The 22653-nt window shown below is 36.8% G+C and overlaps 1 protein-coding gene across 2 annotated transcripts in view; it reads right to left on the bottom strand.

Annotated features, from left to right (window-relative positions):
• Nucleotides 1-22617, bottom strand: part of ATF7 (activating transcription factor 7) — an 86077-nt gene extending 63460 nt beyond the window's left edge. Inside the window, exons 1-2 of one of the 2 annotated variants that reach the window (XM_019659771.1) lie at nt 22518-22617; nt 6339-6407 (exon numbers count right to left, since the gene is read on the bottom strand). In XM_019659771.1, coding sequence (XP_019515316.1) covers nt 6339-6386 — 48 coding nt within the window. In that variant the 5' untranslated portion in view covers nt 6387-6407; nt 22518-22617. Of the gene's footprint in view, nt 1-6338; nt 6408-22186; nt 22491-22517 lie in introns of those variants that run through there. The other variant, XM_019659770.1, reaches the window with a different exon arrangement.
• Between the last annotated feature and the right edge of the window lie 36 nt (nt 22618-22653).

Raw genomic sequence — 22653 nt, forward strand, 5'->3', positions numbered from 1 at the left:
TGGTTACAAAGACTCAATTAAGATAAAAACCTGGCTCTGACCAAACTCCAGCTCAAGGGGCTTTTCTTGTATTACAAAGTCCAGTTTAAAAGGGGCATTGCATTTTATTTAAGTCACTGGCATATGGTTAAAAAGCTCAAGTTTGCCTAGTTACATCCTTTGAGCAGAAGGTGGAGGCTTTCTTCTCCCATGAAAAAGCTTCCAGAGAGCATCTCCTGCACCTTGTTCATAATGCACAATTTATCGGCGTTTCGTTCCCTTTCTAAATGGCCAGGAGGGAAGAAGAGCTCCACAGCCACTGTGTGTGGTTAGTAATAGCGCTTTTCCTTGTCATTGTATAAAGCCTGTTAAATATTTACAACACAGACAGCAATATCTAGTCCTAAACACCCAGTTGTGAGTTTGAATTTTTTGAGAAATAAATCTATGACAAGTTTTCCCCAGCAAAACGCCAGAAGACTTTACTAACAGCTTCAAGAGACCCCGAGGGTCCAGAGGAGCAGTTATAGGCCATCTGGTGATTACTTATTATTATTTATACAGCACTGTAGATGTACACACAGATGTGTTATGAATCCACATACAGAGCAGGCCCTAACAAGGGCTTCAGACAAAACGCGACTGCTGAGCAAGTCAATCTGCATTAAAGAAACACGCTAACCAGAGAGAGGGAGCACACGGGCTGTTCTTCAATGTGCCGCATTAACTGGAAGAATGTGTGACACAAGAATGAAGAACTCCATAGAATGATGACAATACCTTGTAAGTGAACAACCTACCTATACGTGGTTTTGCAGAGATGACAAATGAGGGCTTAATGAAGGACAGGCTCTCAGATCCAGAAGGTATTTTATAAACTTGGTGGTCTATAAAATAAGAGATTAGGAAAGAGTTCCTCTCCTAATTTAGGAAGACCTGAGATACAAACATACAGGATTTTTTTTTCTTACCAGGAATGCTCTGAGAAGTTTCTGGGCTCCCGTTCCAAATATTAAGTAAGAAAACCAAGAGTAAATAATTGAAAAAATTTACCTTAATTTTTGGGGTATAGCTCCAATTAGGTTCAAATAAGCCTTTTTTTTTTTTTTTTTGGGCAGACTGGTATTATTGTAACATAATAAATATAACATGAAAAACTAAAATAATCAACCATATGTTTCTAAGGACAAGTGTCAAGAGTGCCACATCTGACATTTAAAAACTTGAATTTAATTCCTTGTTCTTAACACCTCTACTTTTTTTTTATCCCAGTCCCAATTTTATCTACACAATGCATAACAGTGGTCTACTTCCATCACAAGGTTACATAAAACTGCCGCATACTCAGAGTGGACTGAAAGTTATTGCAAAACCAACATATTATTACAAAAAACAAGGTTAGCATTTGGCCTAATTGTGTATAATACAGTGTATTTTCAGCTGCCTGACAGCATGCAGGCACTCTTACCAGATGGGAACTGGATGAATTATTGAATGAAATATGAATTATTAAATGAAAATCTGATTTTTTTAAAACTCTTGGCAGGGGGTGAGGAAGAAAGGCTTATTTGTTTGTCTGAAATTGCCCTCACCTGTCGAAGTATGTAAAGATAGCATACACCACCACAAATGGCATTTACCGACCAGGGCCACTTCTTCCCTTGCTTTTCTCCAATTCAAGATATACCACTAACATAAAGAATCAGTAATCAGCGCCAACCCATTCTTCCTTGCTTTTCTTTTGTGCTAATGCCAGGTAATAGGGAAACTTGCCAAAGGGATAGAATTAAAAATCCAGAGTCCCACAGTACCAGTATGGCCCACTTAATGGGAGGGCTGGGGTAACAGGAATAATCTCTCTAGATTTGTGTTATATAGGCAATAAAACATATACCTTTGTAGCATGCCAGCATTTAACCAATCATAGAAGCTATTTGTTGCCTCATATATTACAAAGCAATAGAGATTTAAGGGATAATGTTCATGGAAGCAGAGGATACGAAGCAATAAACAGCATTGGAGGTTGGTTAAATGCCAAGTGAAGCCAGGACTACAACATCATAAACATTATTCCTACTATATGACAAGATAAGGAGATATAAGAAGCTGCCCTCAATCCCACCACAACTAGGGCTCTACTGCTATTCTTGGCCTTAGAAAGGGAAAACAGGCCCTGGAGTTCTATGAGCTAGTTATACGGTTCATGTCTCAGAAAGGTAGGTACAGAATCCCAACTTGTACGTATATGTCCCCTGGGAGAAGAAAAGACCTGGTAGTAGATATTCTCAGGGGGGAAAAAAGAGTAACATCCCTTCAGGGTCACACTGGGTGGAGGAACAATCAAAGGATTTTTCCTTAAAAGGACACAGTTGATACAGAGTAGCTATGACAGAAACCTTTCTCAATGGCTAATAATGGGATGATACTGTCTATTACGTAGTATCTCCTCAGAGGAAATGCGTTCCTGTTCTTAAGGAAAAAGATGTTCTAGGTAATAAGTTTATATGACCAGCTTCTACCCAAAGACCTGATTACGGTGACCAGAAGGACTACTTAAATATGTATAATTTGTATTGCAAACCAGTGTCTATGCTTGAGGGGGAGGTATAGGAATATGGAATTGACTCCTGGTAATAAAAATTGGACAAAAAGCATCCAAACGGTAAGCTATCTAACTGCATCCACATGAAAGAACATCTCAAATTCAAGATTACTGATGGAGACATAGTAATTTTTCCTGCTTCCACACACAATAGAAGAACTTTGTAATTTCCTTCAAGTAAAAGTGTCCCCCAAAGCTTTAAAAACTTATTAAGACTTCCTAGATTGAGCCCCAAACTATACTTCTATTATTTTATTATTTATTTATTCTTTTTTTTAAGGAGGGCGCAGCTCACAGTGGTCCACGCAGGGACTGAACGGGCAACCTTGGTGTTGTCAGCACCACGATCTAACCAACTGAGCTAACTGGCCACCCCCCTACACATCTATTATTTTAACAATAAAACATAGGCAAAGCCATTTTATAGTCACAATGTTTTTAAATACATGCTATCTTATAAACATCAAAAACCCATACAACTCAAATTCAACCAACCCTTTACCATTGGGAATCAGGGACACTGTTGCCTTAACAATCTGGAGGCAGTGTTATTAACTACTCCTGCTGCCACATTCCATAGAGAGGTATTAGCAGGAATATTACTTTCCCTGAATTCCTCTTCATGAGGGTGATGAGGCCTCAAGAGAAACAGCATCTCCACAGGAGAAGAGGGATGAGAGGGCTCAAAAAACCCTATCACCTGTCTTTTCAGATAAGAATGCAGAGAACACAACCTTCAGCAGCCATCTTATTTAAAAAAAGCACATGCAGCATATTTAGAACTCAGCTGTGTCACATCAGACTTACTGTTGGGAAGTGGATCATGAACAGAATCCAAAAATAACAGCCATTAAAGACCTAGCAACCAAAACATGTTTACGTATCCACTGAAAGCCTGGTGGTTTTGATTATATGGTGGAGAGCATAATCCGCTAGTCTATTTTAGGTGAATTTTCCTTTCACCTTCCTTTAATATTAAGGCATAGATGATTTCTGAGTTTAGGGGTATATGGAGTAAAGTCTGGGCAGGGAACAGATATTGAAAAAATGCAAGAGTCCTATAGTTTATGTTTGTTGGTTGGTTTTTAAGGATCAGTCTCTTAAATTATAATTTGCTTTCATTCTTTCTTCCTCTAACTGGAGGAAGCCACTGATTTTTGAAACTTCTATTGCAGTAAGTTCTAAACCATGCCTTGCAAAAATTATCACGGTCCTTATTACCCCTTCTGGGACTTACATAGCCTTTTTTATTACTCTACCATTTCTGGAATAAAGAATTTGAATCAATGACAGTGAACTGTAAACAGCTTAAAGGCCTCAGTGGCTCCAGAATAAAACCATTTTCAAGGGATTTAAGGAAGTTGGACGATAGGCCAAGAATAGTTCACTTTACCAAATTTATCTTCTTTGCCATATTTTCACTATTTCATATAACACAAAGCAATCACAGTAAATCTTGTAGAGATCCCACTCTACAGCTATTTGTTACTAGATATTGGGAGAAACTTGGAAGGAGACTAAATACAACTAAAGAACTACAATCTCACCTGACCATAAAGTTTTAACATGCAAGAAGGTAAAAAAAAATAAATAAATAAATCAGACAATCTTCAAAGCCTTAAGTTGTAGCTTTCTATCCTTTTTCTATTAAACAAGTAACTTGAATCCAAAAGAAGGTAGTAATCTCCCTGAATTCCACACTCGCTGAGGGGAAAAAAAAAGGCTTCAGGACCTACGCCAAAGGTTGTAATGAATCCTAATAACCAAAATACCAACAAACAATTCAGACATGAGAGGGAGAAGTAGGGGAGGAAAAAGGCTTATGGTAAACAGAACCCATTAGTATAAGAACAAACTGAAGTAAAAAGTCCCTACTGTTTTCGTACCTCTAGTCCAAAATGCAAAAAAAAAAGACACAAAACCATTCTAGGAACTCTCAAATTTCAGTGAAAACTACTCTTTTCTGATGAAACAACCTGAAGAAATCCTATTTATATCTTTCTTTCTCACAGAGCGTAAGAGATGCTTTTCCTGTGTATTCCTTTATTTTTATCATCCATTTTTATTTCTTTAAATCCTCGAACAGCACATAAGGGGATACAGGCATTGAGCAGCTTAAACAAAAAGTGAAGAAAATAAATTAAGTATGAGAAAAAGAAATCTTTTCACCAAAAATGCAGATTTTAAAAGTAAAGAAGTGAAAAAGGTACCAGGTATCAATTATGGGAGTCACATTAAAATACTCCATCATGGCGGCCAGTTAGCTCAGTTGGTTAGGGCACAGTGCTCATAACACCAAGGTTGTCGGTTCGATCCCCACATGGGCTGCTGAGCTGCGCCATCCACAACTAGATTGAAACAACTACTTGACTTGATGCTGGTGGGTCCTGGAAAAACACACTGTTCTTCAATTAAAAACAAAACAAAAAAATTCTCTATCAACAAATTTAAACAAAAATTTGGAGGCATCAAGTTCAGATACGTATATCAATAAAGCTGTCTGAAAAGTGAAACAAATTTTACCATATTTTCCCAAGAGACTTCTACTGTAAAAAAATAAAATATAAACCACATGGGAGAAAACAAGCAATCAACAACGAAGTTGAAAACTTTGACAAGGAAGGAAATACACCCTACCATGATGAATCAATCCTTCAGAATACAATGGCTTTTTTAGTCTTTTCTGAAATTTTCACCATTTACTGGAATTTGAAATCGTCCTTCTGCCCATTCCCTGTCACCACCTGTCTCATCCATCTTTCAAATTCCAATTCTTAGGAATCTCTGAAACTTAACTCTCTCTTTTTGCCTACGTATTCACAATGTTTAATAGAACTAGTCTGCAATCTCACATACCACCAGTAAGTGTCACTGGACAGTCACATGCCATATTCCTAACTGAACAGAAACTCAAACATACAGGTTCCATAAAGTCAATTCATGAAAGCAGATGAAGCTTTCATTGCATTCCTTTCTTCATCCTTTGTGGAACATGGTGGTAGGGGAGGGTTTAGGAAAAGAGTTAAGGTGCAAAACGGGGGGGGGGGGGGGGGGGGAGGAGGCACTGTAAAAAAATTACTATATTAAAAAAGTATGTGATGAAACATATCTGACACTTAATGTACACATATGCAAACAGCAACATGGCAGCTGACATACAACAAGGCATTTCATGGCATCAGACAGGGAAAATAGCTGAGAGGGTTTGTAGTTTATATATTGCTGTGAGATTTCAGGTTCTGTGTTGGATTTCTCTTTCCTGGACAGATATCTGCCTTTGCTGCTAACAATTATTTTCTGGATCAACAGTCAAAAAACCATTTTTTTTTTCTTAAAAAATCCAAATAGACTCTGGCAAATTGGAGTTAATGATGAATGGGTGCATCCTCAGCTGCCTATCCAAATATGTTAAGCTGACTTTTATATCCATGAAGGTTGAAAATAAGATATTTCTAAACTTGCTTTGTATTTAGATGGATAGGTTTAGAAAGGAGGAGAGAGCAACATGTATTCTTCAACACTGTGTGTTGAGAAACAAACACCAGTAGAAAAACAATATGAAAGAGAGCAAGGCAGATTTCATTACGGTAGAGTGCCTACACTTCCTCATAACTTGGATTTACACACTGCAAATCCTCTGATCTGATTACCTCCAGTGATCACGTAAAATACCGGCTTTAAACTCTTTGCCTTAGTGATAAAACAGCCACTTTGATTCACAACGAGACATTCACAATAAAGTATATTGTAAACGTACCTGTCCACAGCCCGGGGCATTGCACACAAACGGTCTGTCGTCTCCCATATTTCATATAGCAGAGCGGAGCTGAGGAGGAGGAGGTAGGGGGAAAAGTTATGTTAAATATGCTGGAGTTTAAAAAAAAAAGTGCTTCAAAAATATCAAGCCTAGAAACAGGTGTTCCAAGAATGCCATCTATCAAAGCTGTAAACACTGGCTACTTTGGGGAGACCCATTAGACAGGTGGCATGTGATCTACTGTGCCTCAATTGAAACTTTTACTTAGAAAAATTTAGGCCTAAATAGTCAAGGAATTTCAAAACTTTTGCTCAGTTTTCCCTTTCTGCTACAGTATGTAATCTTTCTCCAGTCTGCTGAATTACAACCAGTGCAGTTCCCTGTCAATAAATCCACCGAACGCTCGATGCGGAAGCCATATTTCTGAACTCGAGAAGACCAAAATTTGTCATTTAATTAATTAAGGGATTATAGGAGGGGTGCTCCATTTTACAGGGCCATAATCTGGCTCCCTGGTGTATAAAGTACAAGATGGTTGGCAAGGGCCGTTTATCCCAGATTATTGCCAAAGAAAACAAAGCACCCATCCTATTGGGCTACACGGGAAATGATTTTCATTAATAAAAAATAAAAATAAAAACCTTCTCTCCCCACTGGGAGTCTCCTTCTCCCCCTACCAATCGTCTGTGGCAAATGGAGAAATATCGGTGCCCTTCCCCCTCTGATTCTATTTATGGCTAGGTTTTTAAAAGCAGCAATAAAACAAATGTCGACTCTTTGGGGGTTTACTGGGCGAATATGTTCCGGCTGTTTGTGCTGCTCTCGGCCAGAGTTCTTGGGTTGCTCTGTTGCAGCCAACAGATGTGTGCTGCTGCAGGGGATAAAGAAATGGCACTAAAAGGCATCACCATCCATCCTCTCTATTTCTCTGAAGAATTTAACAGGACTTATACTGTTGTTGTTTTAATTATTGAAGCTCAACTCTTGAAATGCTGATCAAAATCTTTGTCAAAAACAATAATTCCAATATGAATGTGTTGGGAAATTTCTCATATCCCTCCTAGAAATAAAAATAGAGGTGGAGATGGATAAAAATTAGAAATGCAAAAAAATAAAAAAAATAAAAAAGATATTTTGAAAGGGTGGAAGAGAAAAAGGGGGACACCAAAAACAGTCTTTAAAATAAGCTCTTAAAAGACATTTTCAAACATCCTTCTACAAGAAAGAAAGGTGTATGAAATAATATGAACAACAGAAGGTAAAAGAGGAAAAAGTACATGATATGCTTTCAGAATTGTAACCAAATTTCATGTTTTTATCCTGGAGATAAACCAAAATATCAGGTTAAACTCAGTCAGGCCTGCATTAAAATAAAATGTTAAAGTGCTAGTAATCAGAAAACCATGCTCAAAACCCAGAGGATAGCTAGGTAACATCTCTTTAACTCTCTTAAGACTCACTCTGGGGCTGGAAACCAGTATTTCTGGTAGTCTGGTCAGTAATTCCACCAGTAATCGGTGTTTAAAATTGTGGGATGCCCTGTAAAATACTAAGGGCTTCCAGTCATCTTTCAGTGATCTTTCAGGGTCTAACTATGAAGAAACTGACGCTACAGCACTGCTGTAATGGAAGAGAGCCTGTATGTACATAGGTGTATACAGATTTATATCACATTTAGCCAGGATAAATTGCTTCAATAAATTCTCTTCCTAGGAGAGCCAGCTCAAACTGATGACTGGGTACTGGGAAAATGAGAGCTTTATTCTTCTTCACATAGCCTCAGGACAAGGGGGTTTTCTGGTTTGTTTGTTTTAAATATATGATTTTTTAGCACTTTTCTGGAACTATGATATAGTGCAAAAAATAAATACAAGTAAATAAATGCAAAGACCAAGGCCATTATAGCTGAAAACTCAAAGCATTTCTGGAAAGCAATTTATCTTTGAAACAAAATCCTAATAACTGCTGTGCTGCAGATAATTTCACTTCCTAAGCCCCAGATCCCGCTTTCCTAATATAATCACGAAACGAGAATTTTATTTCAACAAGGTGATCTAACGTATTTTCAACCAGGAAGTAAACTACAAGGACTAGAGTAGATACAAGGACCAAGCAGGATTCCTCATTTTTTACCTTGGCTCTGTTATTTGTGACTAACTTTTCTGTTTTCTACCTAGAGGAGGGAAAGGGTACTGGCTGAGGAGTGGGGTAGCATCACTGGCATACAAAGTGGTTAAATAAATCCTGGAATGGTTTCCCTCAAATCACAAAACTCAAAATTTAACCTGCTTTTGCACAATCACATCACAATATAAGCCTTCCACATTTTATTTAATTGCATCCTTACTAGGAAATAGAAATGAAAAATCATGACTTGCTAAAAGCAATTTAAAGTGGGGGGAGGCAAAAGCAAGCTGGGGGGGAGGGAAAGCATTAAAATTTAACAGAAGCATTTTTATGGCTCTTAAATATTCTAATCTGACAGTCACTAACTAGGATTTCCTGCTTCCTTCCCAATTTGCTGGCTTTTGTTTGCCATTTTCACGAAGGAGAGATCACAATGGGAGGAAGGAAGCCCTCTTTCTTAAATACCCACAATTATTCTTAAATCACTCCCTCAATTTCTTGCCCCTTTTCTTTTCCGTCATCCTTGTCTTTTCACTTTAAAGTGATTTGTATTTTAAAAAAATTAAATATTTAACAACAAAAATAACGATGTCTTACTACCTAAAAAAATTTACAGCTAACATTAAAAAAAATTTTTCTTCATCCCCAGTCTGCTGCATCATTACATATAAAGAATGCCATTGCTTATTTCTATTTGATACTTAAAACAAATCTCTAATTATGAGAGGTCAAACTGATGCACTCTCAAAAACAAAAAAGCAACACATATCTGTAGTATAAACAGACTGAGACAAAAGGTGAAATCTTGAATAATGATGCTTTCATTCACTAGAATTTAACTCACAGCCCATTTGTAACTGTACTGTTTGACAAGCAGATCGCATGTCTGGGCATGGCACTCACGTCTGTCGTCTGCTTCGTGATCTTCAGGATGAAATTCAAGCATTTTATAGAACTAAGCAATAAATGGCAGGCCAGGGAAACACATTTAGAGACCTCTCCAAGGGGAAGTGAGATGCTTTCAATGGAGATTTTAGAACAGGAAAACAAAGATACATAAATAGGCTGTCCTAGAGACCAAGTCAACCAAGGAAAAGGCTCAAGTATGCAGTTACCAGAATGCATATAATGATAAAAATTAGTATTTACTCAAAAGAGAGAAAGTTATCTGAATGCTGGGAGAGAACTGAAGAAAATACAAGGTTTAGAGGATGATTTTTAGTAACTAGGATAATTTCATAAAATCTGTTAGTTTTGTCAGAGCCGGAAGTATAATGTAAAATAATCAATGTGCAAATAAAAAAATGGATTCTCTCTCTCTACGTGGATCTATCTACCTTTTTTTTCCTTAAATAAAATGAAGATAGAGTCTGTCACTGAGGTCCACAAAGTCAATTCTCTGGACCTGGTTGTGATGGGATTATTTCTTTAGTAACCTACTGATGTTAATAAGATGGCGCAACTTTCAGTACAAAATAAAAGCCATGTACAAACACACCTATGGGTCTGTTCTTAGGTTCCTAGTAACAAAAAGCAGATATTGCTAGATACAAAAAAATGAGAAGGGCATATATGTACCATAAATATCAAAGATTCATAAAAATCTAGAAGGGGTTCAGACTAGCTATCATTCATTCATTCATTCATTCAAAAAACGTTACTAAGTGCCAGGGACTACTAAGTGCCAGGAAAAGTGAACAAAAAAAAAAAGAAAATAGGCCTTTGGGGGGGAGGGGAAATGTGTCACTCACCCGTGTCAAAGAAAACTCAGAGATGGGCAGTAAAGTGGTAAAAAACAGATTTTATTCAGGACTATTGCAATAGGGAAGAGACCTCAGTATAGAACCTGGCTTAAATCCAAATACAGCACAGGCAAGTGGGAATTTATAGGCAAGCACCAGGGTGAGGGGTCAATGGATGGAAAAGTACTAAGAAGAAACATCAGGGGAAGGGGGATTCTGGCTAAACCTACCTAACAGGATTCTTGCTGAAGACAGGCCAGGGTGATCAGATTATCACCTGGGGAATGGTGAAGGGTGAGAACCTGATGAGATATGAGGGTGAGCAGATATGGGGGTGGGGAGGGGTTCTTGCTAAAATTAGATTTTTACAAGGAAGTACACTGGTGGGCCTAAAAGAAGGCTCAGGAGCCTGACTAAAATTTGGACAAAGAATCTTTGTCATCTGGCATGAAAGATGCCAGCTAAATGGTAAGAATGATGGCTTAATTTGTAAGTTCAATTAGTCAGAGGTGGTGAGTGTACATATTAGATCCCTTGCTTTTTCATCTATTCTTGATAGCCATTTATCAAATTGTTTTGCTAGCAATTCCAGAGTATAAACAAGAGCACAAAAAAAAAAGGGGTTGATAGTCTTAATAAAAGATTTGACAAGGAAGAAGTTTGAAACTAATAGCCACAATTTACTTTATGGACCAAAAAGTAAATTTACTCAGTTTTAAAATTCATTAATTCACTGAATATTTTCGTCAGTGCCTACCATCTGCTTTAGGCCCCAGAATTAAACAGTGAATGACACTGACAAGGATTCCACCCTCATAGAGCTTATAGTCTAAAAGGAAAAGACAAATACTAAGTAAATAAACAAAATTATTTTAGATTAATAGCAAATAATTCTATGAAAGGAATGAAATAGCAATGTGTTAGTGACTAAAGACGCCTTTAGTTTCATGAATAAAAAGGAAATCACTGTATTATCTGTGGCCAAAGGGGAATGGGGTAGAATATAGAGACCTAACTTAAAACTTCTGGAATCCTTTCCTCTCACAACACAGTTGATGTTCAATAAATATCTATTGATTTAATCTGAAGTTGATATTCAAGTATACTTTGCTGAAATTTAACAATGATCTTCAAGTTTTTGCAGAAAGTTGCTGGGACCACAAAACAACCCCTATGCAGGTATTTATGTATTTAAAGTTATACATAGCTAAGATACAGTTTAAATACATATTTACAACTACTTTGTACTTAACGTACTTTATGTGACTACAGTCAACCAATTCTATGTTTTTCTTATCCAAATATACATAGAGGAAGCTCTATAGTTTTTGATTAGTGTGTTAAAAATGGGGAGGATGGAGCTACTTGTCAAGTTAACCCTTCATTGACCCTTGAAAACAAAACCTCAGCAAGAGCTGTTAAGCTATATTTTCAAGTATTAAAACAATGCTAATCAAGAAAGGGCACCTTAATTAATATAGGACTTTTGGGAGTACAAATCTGGACAAACTTTCTGGAAGGCAACATGGCAATATTTACATTAAGTGTCTTAAAATGCTTTGTATTCTTGGAACGAATCGTTCTTCCAGGACTTTATTCTAAGGCTAAAAATAAAACCAGGAACATGGACCACTTATATATCAAAATGTCTGTCATAGTCTTATTTATAACAAAAATAAAACAGGAATTAAATTAATGTTTAAGAAGAATGTATAAATCTAAATTAAGAGATACTGCCTTACAATAGACTATATTTCAGTTGTCAAGGATAATGTTTCTGAAAGCTAATGACATGAGAAAATGCTATACATTAAGTGGGGGGAAAAACAGGATATAAAATCACATATGCACCATAATTCCAAATTATAAAAAAGCAAACAAAATAACGAGCATCGAAAAAAATGAGGACATTAATATCAAATGTTAATAATGATTATCTCTGGATAACAGTATTCCAGGTGATTTTATTTTCTTCTTTGTACTTCAGTATTTTTCAGTCTCTACAATGACTACAGGTTGCCTTCAATAAATCAAAAATATATGTAATGTACTCTAATAATAAATAAGAATGTCAACCTGCATAACTTATAAAAACACATCTATGAGTTTTTAAAAAGGCCCATTATCAGCAGCTAGACTATTCTAAAGCACTGAACAGTATATTTACAAATCATACAAAGTTGTTCATTCTCTACTACAAAGTAACAGAACCAACTGACAAATTAAGTTCTAAATGGACTACTAAAAAAACTTTCTAAAATTATAAGCTAATAGTTTCATGTAGAAATAAATTTGGTGGAAATTTAAACATATCGATACTCAAGGTAAATCAAGCAGTTCAAGATAGTTCCTCCTTTGTTGCCTTCAAGGACCCATTTTCAGAACCCCATGAGTACTCCCTAACAAGTATTACTTATATTAAACACTTAGAGATTGCCCCAACCTTCTATCACAAAGGGTATAATGAGAACTGAAACCAAGCTTAGCAGGTACTAAATGCCTTTCAGCTCACCTATAAATAAGCTAAAAAATTTTAGACAGGAGCCCAAACAAAGCTCGTTGGGCTCCATTATCTTATTATGATTAAAAAGAAATTATACACAAACAGCTCTCTTCTAAGAATACAACTTTAGATACCAAGTTTTCAGACTTCAAGATAATTTAGCTGCAGCTAAGCAAAAAGTACAAACACTGAAGCCCTACATCACAGCAGTTTCAACATTTTATTCTCCATAGAATACTCAATGCCACTGTGATGTGCATTACATCTAGAAAACCGACTTTAAAAAGATTCCAATAAACATATGAACTGTGAGACTACAATGCAGGTTATGTGAACCCCAGGAAACAAAGAAGACTCATGTTTTACTAGGTAGTAGGTTATTTAGAATTGTAATTTCTGTTCCTAAGTTCTGGGTTCATTTTCCACTGTAGTATTTAGCCTAAAAACAGTTTAGATATATTATTTCATTAGTAGGTAAATCAATAGCCCCAAAAGAATTATATAGAAAGCATATATACTACTATAATCTTATAATCTTATTGTTATTAGCCTTATTGTTTTATATTTGGCGGTTTTGTAAAGCACTTTGCTAACTAACAGACTTAGAAACTGTGGTAGAGAGTTACAAAAAAATAGGCAAAAAATGAGTTGGAGGTGGAGGTTGGCCTGAATCCTTGTTACCTATTCTCACATACCCTAAATAAAATATAGAAATGGACACCACATCTTTTTAAACCTCTTGCAAGGTACAACCTGCATATTATATAACTACTTCTAACTGAATGATGTATTTCCAAAAGTTTACACACAACAGGTATTTTCTATATGTTTATTAAATAAATGAATGTACGGAAACATCAATTTGAGGGACTGCAGGTTTCTGGAGTATTATTTTCGTCTAGGAAAATTAAATAATGTTCATAGTTTTAAAATTAGGTATATTTTTATTACAGTTATAAAATTCATAATCCAGTTATAGTCTATATCAAGGATTGGCATACTTTAGTCCATGGGCCAAATCCTGATGGCCACCTGTCTTTATTTATTTATTTAAGATTTTTATTGGGGAATGGGAACTGCGCTGGGAATTGGGGGATTGGGGGAAGGGGAACAGACAAGTTGCTGTCGTTTTGGTCTTCGGTCTAGTTGTGGAGGATGTTGCTTCACTGGCCCAAGTTGACACCATCATTGCGCTCTTCCCGGGTGAGGCAGATCAGTCGCCAGCTTCTGGATGGTTGCTCACCGCGGCTGCTGGCCACTCATGCTGGCTGCTGGCTACAACACGTAGCCCATGGCAACCCACTGCCACAGGGGCTGCAGCCTACACCATCGCCATGGCCAGCGACTCACGGCAGCCCAGCTCCAGGTTGAGCATCTTAGCTGTAGAGGGCAGTGTCACTAGCCCTCATATGTGGGATCTGAACCGGGGTCCTCTGGCATCCCAAGCCAGCTCTTAACCAACACGCCACTCGGCCGGCCCCCACCTGTCTTTTTTTAAATTAAATTTATTGGGGTGACATTGGTTAGTAAGATTATAATAAGTTTCAAGTGTACAGTATGGTAATGTATCATCTGGGCATTGCATCATGTGCTCATCACCCAAATTTTAGCCTCCTTCCGTCACCATATATTTGACCCCCTTTACCCTCTTCAACCATCCCCCCATCCCCTTTCACCTCTAGTAACCACCACATTGTTGTCTGTATCAGTGAGTTTTGTTTATATCGGCCATCTGTTTTTGTATGGCCCACAAGCTAAGAATGGTTTTTACAATTTTAAATGTTTGGAAAAAATCAAAACAATATTTTGTGACACATGAAAATTGTATGAAATTCAAACTTTAGTGTCCGTAAATAAAGTTTTACGGGCACACAGTTATTTTTTGCATGTTGTCTATGGCTACTGTTGTGCTTCAGGGGCAGATTTAAATAGTTACAACAAAGACTTCACGCCTGCAAAGCCTAACATATTTACTATCTGGCCTTAATTGCCACCTCCTGGTATTTATAACATTATTAATTAAAATACATAGTTAATTCAGATATCCCAATTATGACAAAAGTCACTGTATATTTTAATTGTTAATAAGGACTTTTATAATGTGACTTCAAGTACTAATTTCTTTTTGACTTTTCAATTTTTAGAAACTGGGTTTTCTTAAAATAAGGTTAATTAAGTTACCCCATAGTTCTGTCTTTAGCATATTCACCTGGGCACCTTGTAAAAATACCGATTCCTAGGCCTCCTGGATTCTCTTGGCTTTGGGGTCCAAAAATCTACACTTTAAAAAGCACCCTGGGTAATTCTAACACAAATGGTCAGTAGCCCACCCTTTGAGAACTAAAATGGTTGGAAAGCTTATCTATTCCTTCTACAATATATGGTAAACAGCTATACTTTTCAAGTTTGGTACTATAAGACAGCAGTTCTCAAAGTGGACTCCAGGGATCCCTATACATTCCCAGAGACCCTTTCAGAGGGTTCATGGGTGTTCAAATCATACAGGGGTAAAGGGTCTATTTAAAGGGCAAGACTGGCCAATGAATTTTAATGTAATAAAGTATTAAAAGTTTACAGATGTGGTTTCAGATTCTACATGAGTCAACCTTTAAGAAACTATCACTTTTCGGGTTTTGGTGTAGTATCAAAGAAGAAAGACTATCTACAATTATCTGAAAACGAATCTTTCCTTATCCTATTACACATCTGTGTGAGCCCAGGTTTTCTTGATAGACTTCAACCAAAACAACATATTGTAACAGATTGAATGCAGAAGCAGATATGAGTATCCAGCTGTTTTCTATTAAGCCAGACATTAAAGAGATTTGAAGCTCTTCCCTTAATTTTTTTGAAACTATTGGGTTGTCGGAAAAGTCATGACGTATTTTTTCTGTTTTTCATTGCAAAAATGCGTCATGACTTATCTGACAACCCAATATATATATATATATACAACTATTTGTCATTTTAAAATAAACACATTTTTAAATTTCTCCATTTTAATTTCTAATATGCTAAATATCAATAGATATAACCAAGATAAACAAAAGCTCTTTGGAGTCCTCAATTTTTAAGAGTATAAAGGGGTGGGTACTGAGACCAAAACTAGTTTGAGACCCACTGCTTTAAGAAATACACAAACAGTAGAGTGCTGTGGATTGATCAATCAAAGAAAAGGTTAAAATTAATTTCTGGATTTCAGGCTCAGACATGCAGGAACAGGTTTTAAAGAAAGGAGCCAGCTTAAATAGACCAAATAGTTTTGTAGCAAATGACTGAAAACAGATGGGAGTGAGAATTAGGCTGAATCATAAGTTAGGCAACACATGGCCAAAGCTTAGAATCTATCTGGAAGCAGCTTCATATAGGCAACTGCTTGACTAGAGCTTTAAGTCTCTTTAGGCTTTTGGAGGATTCAAGGAACTATTTTGCGCTGCTATCCTCAGAAAGGTTAATAAAGCAAAAACAAAGAAGTAACAACTTGTAAAGTGACAGCAGGAAGAGAGTTAGAAATAAGTGAAGAACATTATACCTATCTGTGTTTGGCCTCAATATGCATTTTAGAAGTAGGAAAATTCCTGGAAACTGGTAGGCTGTCAAAATCTAATGTGTTTTGGTTTTTTTCCTACTCATTTTCAGATAAAGTATGATCTTTAAAACAAATCCCAAACATAGATGTACAAAATATTAGCAAACTACTGCTTGACCAAAACTTTAAAAAATAAATTGAAGAAAATGGTGCTACAGGAGACATTAGTACCAGAAATACCAGAAAAACTATGTTAAATAAAACCAACATGGTGTTACTCAAGTTTGATAAAGCTTAAACAAACATTACTGGCAAGAAATTTGGTGCCAACACAAATCATTTACAGCAATAGTATGTTATATTCAATAAATCATCCTGTTTTTATAGTCAGGCATATTCCTGCTTCAGAAAAAATGGTTATACTTTATTTTTTTAATCTAAAAAAAATGTAATTTTTCTACTGTATAATAAATTTTAAGCCCCAAATAAAATGTGACCAATTTAGCATCTACATCTCCTCTGTCCACTATGTCAGAAAGAGGCACCATACCAGATAAGAAGGTATTAATAAATAATCCACTCAAAGAAAGCAAATTGGGTTTTATGAGAAGGTGGGGCTATGGCAGAACAACACTGTTCACCACAGAGGCCTAAGCCACAAGCTCACCAAGTGACTTTTTAAGCTAAATCTTGGCTCCTGTTAGACTTTCATAAGATGATATTTATTAAGGATCAATGCAGTACTGAATAGAAAAGAGAAACTTTTTGCAGACTTAGGTTTCAAACGTATGAGAATATTTAGGATTAAAATTACCCAAAGATGAAAAAAGCTAACAAGTGAAGTCATGAGTTTGTAATGAGTTTTGTTCTATTAAGTATCCTTATGTCCCTCATAAGACTAATGTAGTAATTCATTTTTGGTTTAGTTGTGAATCTTTCCTAGATGTCTGCCTACAAAAATTTTAAATTAGATAATTTATCTTTTCATAAAAACTTCCTGAATTGTAACACTCATCTTTCCTCTCCAAGAAAGCCATGCAGTATCTGTTTACTTTCAAACTGAACTGAATTTTGCTTCATTGTATACAGGCAGGGAGTATATTATTCATATTTTAAAAGTTTCTAAACAAAAGGACACACAAGCAAAGAAAAGGAAACAAAGTACTATGATTTAACAGAAAAACAACAACGTTCTTTCAATACAAAGTGTCCACCAGGGAAATTCTGAAGAGAAAATGTAATGATAAAATATTTTAAGACATGAAAAATGACTCAATGCAAAATATTTGTTGTTGATGATTTTTTGTTTTGTTTTTGGCTCAAAAGTTATTATTTCTAGTCATTTATGTTCCTTACTTTTTGTTTATCCATTCCCAGTGGGTCAGTAGAACCATTTCAATTTCATTTTATTTACAGTCTATTTTTCTTCCTGATTCTTCAATAGTAAGTTCCTTGATCTAAGCTTCTATTTATGAATGTTTGGAATGGAAAAGACCTTGAAGGGTCATGAAGTCCATCCTTTTGCTTTCCAGGAGAATTCATAATTAAACAATCTCAGATGGATAAGAAGATACCAAAAGAAAATGTATCTTGTCCCCAACAGAATGCTACTTTATTCCACATTAACATTTACATTCACAATTTGCAATTTTCTAAAAATGAAAGTAAAAATTAAAACCTCAAAAGAGGAAGGTGCTTTAAAAATGCATTTATCAGCTAAAATTGCTCAAACATAAATTCAACTATCAGATCTAAAATTAACACAGAAAAGTTGTGGCTGCCAACAAAAAGTCTTAGTTCCCAGAGATGTGTTCTGATGTTATTTGTAGCACCATTTCACCTACAGCACATAGCATGACAAACATAAACCACCACACCAATAAACTATAATTATAAATGACAATTGTGTGTGTGTATGTCTGTATGTATTTTTTTTACAGGTGGTGTAGGTTTTTATTCCAAACAGAAAGGGAAGTTAGGTCTAAATTGGAGATGTCAATATTATGGAAAGCTACAATATAACTGTTATATGGACAATAGTTTAATTCTTTAATACGTAACTTTAAAATGTTCAGGGAATAACATTCCTTCCTAAAATAGTTTCCAAAACAGAATTTCATCTGATGACAAAAAGCATGCAACTATAAAGACACACTGTTAATTGTTCTATACCCATTTAAAAAATGGGGAGAGCAAGATCAGAAGTCTTGGAAATGGGGGGAAAATCACACTTAAAATAAATAGAAGGCAGAGGAGGCAGAGTCCAGAAATTAGACTGACAAAATATTGTTTCCCAGGAAGATTATAAAATGAATTATTAAATAGATGGCTTATGAACTGGCAAGTAATGCAGTGATCTATAAACACCAGCATAAGATAGCTAAATAGTAACTAATGTCTAAGTTCATTTTCTTTTTAACAGGGTCTCTGGCCTAGGAGCTCAGGAATAAGCCAGAAACAGAATATATTTAGATTTCAACAAGGCACCTCTTAATACTTTGTAGGAAATACAGGTTAGATAATAAAATAGTAGGTAGATTCATAACTGAATTTTACCCAAAAGGTTGATTAATGGATTAATATCAACCTAGTAAGAGTGTGTTGGTATTATAGCATTGCTCCACCCTTATATATTTTTACCAGTGTCCGAAAACAGAAACATAAGTGTATGTTTATGTTGTGTTTATCAAATTTATCTATCACTGACACAAAGATATGAGGAATGCCCAAGCTAAATAACATTATTAAGCTAAATCAATAAACCAAAACTAACAAGATGACAATTACAGGGATAAATGTAAAGTCCTCAATTACATTTAAAAAATCAATTACATAAATTAATGTGATCTTAGGCTTTAAGAATAGAGGTATAGGGTACAGTGAAAAAAAAAAAAAAGGCCACTTTCCCCTGTACTTTTTATATTGATCAGATTCTGAGATGTTATATTCAGCTCCAAATAAGAAGCCCTAAAAACTTAAGCAACTAAGTTGATGAGGGGCCTGAACTTTATTAAAAATGTCATTTAAGGAATGGCTGAAAGAACTTGGGATATTTACTCTGGAAACAGAAGCCTTAACAAGACATAACTGTCATCAAATATTTGAAGGGCTACCATGTTGACAAGAAATTAGGTTTATTTATTATAGCTTCGGACAGCAGAACTGAAGGGCTTCAGCACAATGTAAAGAATGTTCTAAAAGTAGAGCTCCAAAATAGGACAAGGTATCTGCAAAGTGGGGATCTTTTCCTTATAGTCTTCAAAGTTAAAAGACCATCCCTCAGGAATTCCAACTTTGACGCCTTTTCACATTTCATGAATATACGTGATCCCAAAAGAAGCCTGTTAGGGGAAGGCAACGTTCAAAAATGAGAAACTTAAAAATTGTTTTTTCTTACATATTTCTAAAGAAATGGAAGACTTTATGAGCTCTAAAATCATAGTACTATTTTCTGAGAAACCAACAAAAGAAATTAACGCTTTTTTTCAATGAATGCTGTATTTGTTTTTCTCAAAGAAACATCTGCACCTTAACTTTAGTTTACCAAGGAATAAGGGACAATTATATATCAGCCTGCCAACTAGTCTCAAGAAGGGAACTGTCTTTATTAGACATTTATATGGCAATGCTATTTGCTCCACCCAAAACTTCCTCGCAAGAAGGCTCCTCCTTGTCAGACGTGGATAGGAGGCTGCAGTAACACTGACTCCTTCCTACTGCAGCCTAGGAAAAACTCAGTCTTGACATGTACAAAACAATAACTTGTGAGAACTTCAGGGCAGCTGTGTTCAGGCAGAGCCAGGGACTTCACTTGAGGCAAAATAGTAGCTTAAGAGTTGGCTGAAGAAACTACTTTCATTTTGGGTTGGAAGTGGGGAAAGGAAAAAGAAAAGAGATACAGTAACGGTATCCATTAACATTTAAAACCCATGGCAAACAAAAATGCTTAAAAATTACAGCACTGAAACTATCACAGGATGTAATCTTTGATCCACAAATTTAAAGATGAGCGCTCTCTAGGCTTTCTGCGATGTGTTAACACTAATGAGAAAAAAAATAATCTTACATTTAATAATGTCCAAGTCAGGGCAATCACAAATTCTAGGATGGAGGAATAAAACAAGGGACTTTGCTATCTCATTGGATATTTTTTTGTGCTAATTCTAGGCAAACTGTGAAACGTCTGAATGTCCAACAGTAATGCTCTGAATGTGAAATACTACAGTCCAATTCAGTAAGTAATGCTAAAGGACCAGTAATTAATTGGTCTCAGTGTGCTGTAGGGGCAACTTCCTGGCCAGGAGAAAAAGCTGCAATGGTTGCTCAAAACCAAAGGCTAATAATACAAAGCAACATACTCTGGTTTCTCTTCATATAACAGTTTTACCAGTATTTCAGACATTATTTTCCTTCTCAAGAGTAAAAGGAGAAGACAAGAAATGTAAAAGACAAGCCTATGCAATAGTAAAGAAGTTATTAATTGACTGTATTAGTTCAATTCATTATTAAATAATACACAACTATCAAAGGGCAAAAGGCTTGTCATTTTTCTATACAGAATTAAGAACAAACTGGTAAGACTACTTAGTATAGCTGCCAAACTTTTCTTTAGCTTCTTTTCTTACAGTCATGTTACATTTCGCAATAGTCTCCACTTACCTTACATCCTCCATATTTAAGTACAAATTGTATTTGATTTCCCCAGCCCTTGCCCTAAGATATTATGACATATCTTTAGCTTCTGAGTCTGGACACAGAGGAAGAAACTGAAAGTTTTTCACTTTCCTAAAATATGTGTCCATTTTATTTACACCATTTAAAAATATAAGCTAACTAAAGCTAACTGCAACCATCCATTTAACAACTCTTTAAGAATATGAGTGGGTACACATTTAACAAAATAAACTTCAGTTCAGTACATTTTTTCTGTGCTTAGAATACCTACAAAGATTGATGTCTCTACAAGAATTACACTATTGCAAAGTTTTTAAACACAGGAATCAAGTGAGCCTGGGGAGAAAACTGCACACCCCACAAACCTACACTTATGGACACAACCCTCAGAGATACTAAAACACTCCTGTTAAGTAGAAAACAAACTTTTCAAGTTAGGAAAGTACCAACACGGGAATCTGGGTAGGAGGTGCCCTGGGTAGTAAACACCCCAGTCAGAGAACATAACAAGCAATTCAGAGCAACATATAACTCCCTATGGGGCTCCAGCTTGGACTGCTTAAATCCCAAGACCCCATCCCTGAGTTAGGAGATGAAGTGTGGCAAGAGGAAGGGGGGGTGGGGGGAAGGAAATCAGAGTAGAAGTGATGAAAGTGTTCTTTTTTTCTCCTTCTCTACCCCTATCCAGCATTCTTGCAGGCTGGTCACCACACTGGGTGCCATATACCAAAAAACCCTAAATCAATATGCCAAGCTTCTTCTGATTAGGCTCCAGACCTGTATATATATATCAGCCGTCTTCTTTCCAAACATCTCCCTTACACCTCTGGATTCCCCCATACCCTTCCCAAAGTGATGCTTTTTGGCTACTAAGCACACCCCTAGTAAGTCTTCCTAAACTCATTCACTTAATTTTTTCCAAATCCATACTTTTTCTGATATCATGTCCAATACTTTTTTATAATTCAATCGAAATGCCATGACTCTCATTTACAAGAATTTACCCCTACCTATCTTTCCAGTCAAACCCAATGCCATGGGTTTTTCACCTACTCATCCCTACCTCCTGCCTATTACCCCTGCTTCTTCCAGTGCCAAGCCCCTAACCCCACTCTTTGAGAAGCCCTGGGTCTACAGCCAGTTTAGTACCCCTCCCCTTTCTCCCATTCCACCCCATTCCTTGATCTTTCCATTAGGCTACACTAGACTTCCATTCCCTCAGGATTCAACTCCCCTCTTCTTGCCACGCCCTGTGCCCCCCGGGGCTACTTACCCCAAGTTCTCCCCACACTTCAGGCCTCTGGCCCCGCCTTCCCCCCAAAGGAAGGAGGCGGGAGGAGGGAGAGAAGAGGGGCGGCACTCCGCAAGGTAAAGACGATCTCTCATTAGTGCTCATCGCCGCCAATCGTAGCTTCCTTCTCTCTTATTGGTCAGCGTTAGTCCATGCCCCACCCTCTTCCTCAGACAGGGCCCGGCCACCGCCTCAGCGCCCCCGTCCAACACAGACTGGGAGGGGAGACCCCGGCCTGGGACACTGAGACTGGTCAGAGTTGAAGGGGAGACTCCCGTCACATCATGGACTAGTTAATGTTAACAGGACTCACCCGCTGGTAGCTCCGTCGCCTCCCGCCCGCCCGCGCTCGGTCCCACAATCTGTCTCCAGCTCCTTCTTTCCCCCCTCAGCAGAGCAGACACTTTCCTCTCGTCCGGCCAGGCGCGCTCACCTCTCGCGAGATATGG

Source organism: Hipposideros armiger, unplaced genomic scaffold (assembly GCF_001890085.2).
Source record: "Hipposideros armiger isolate ML-2016 unplaced genomic scaffold, ASM189008v1 scaffold_303, whole genome shotgun sequence".
Lineage (NCBI taxonomy): Eukaryota > Metazoa > Chordata > Mammalia > Chiroptera > Hipposideridae > Hipposideros > Hipposideros armiger.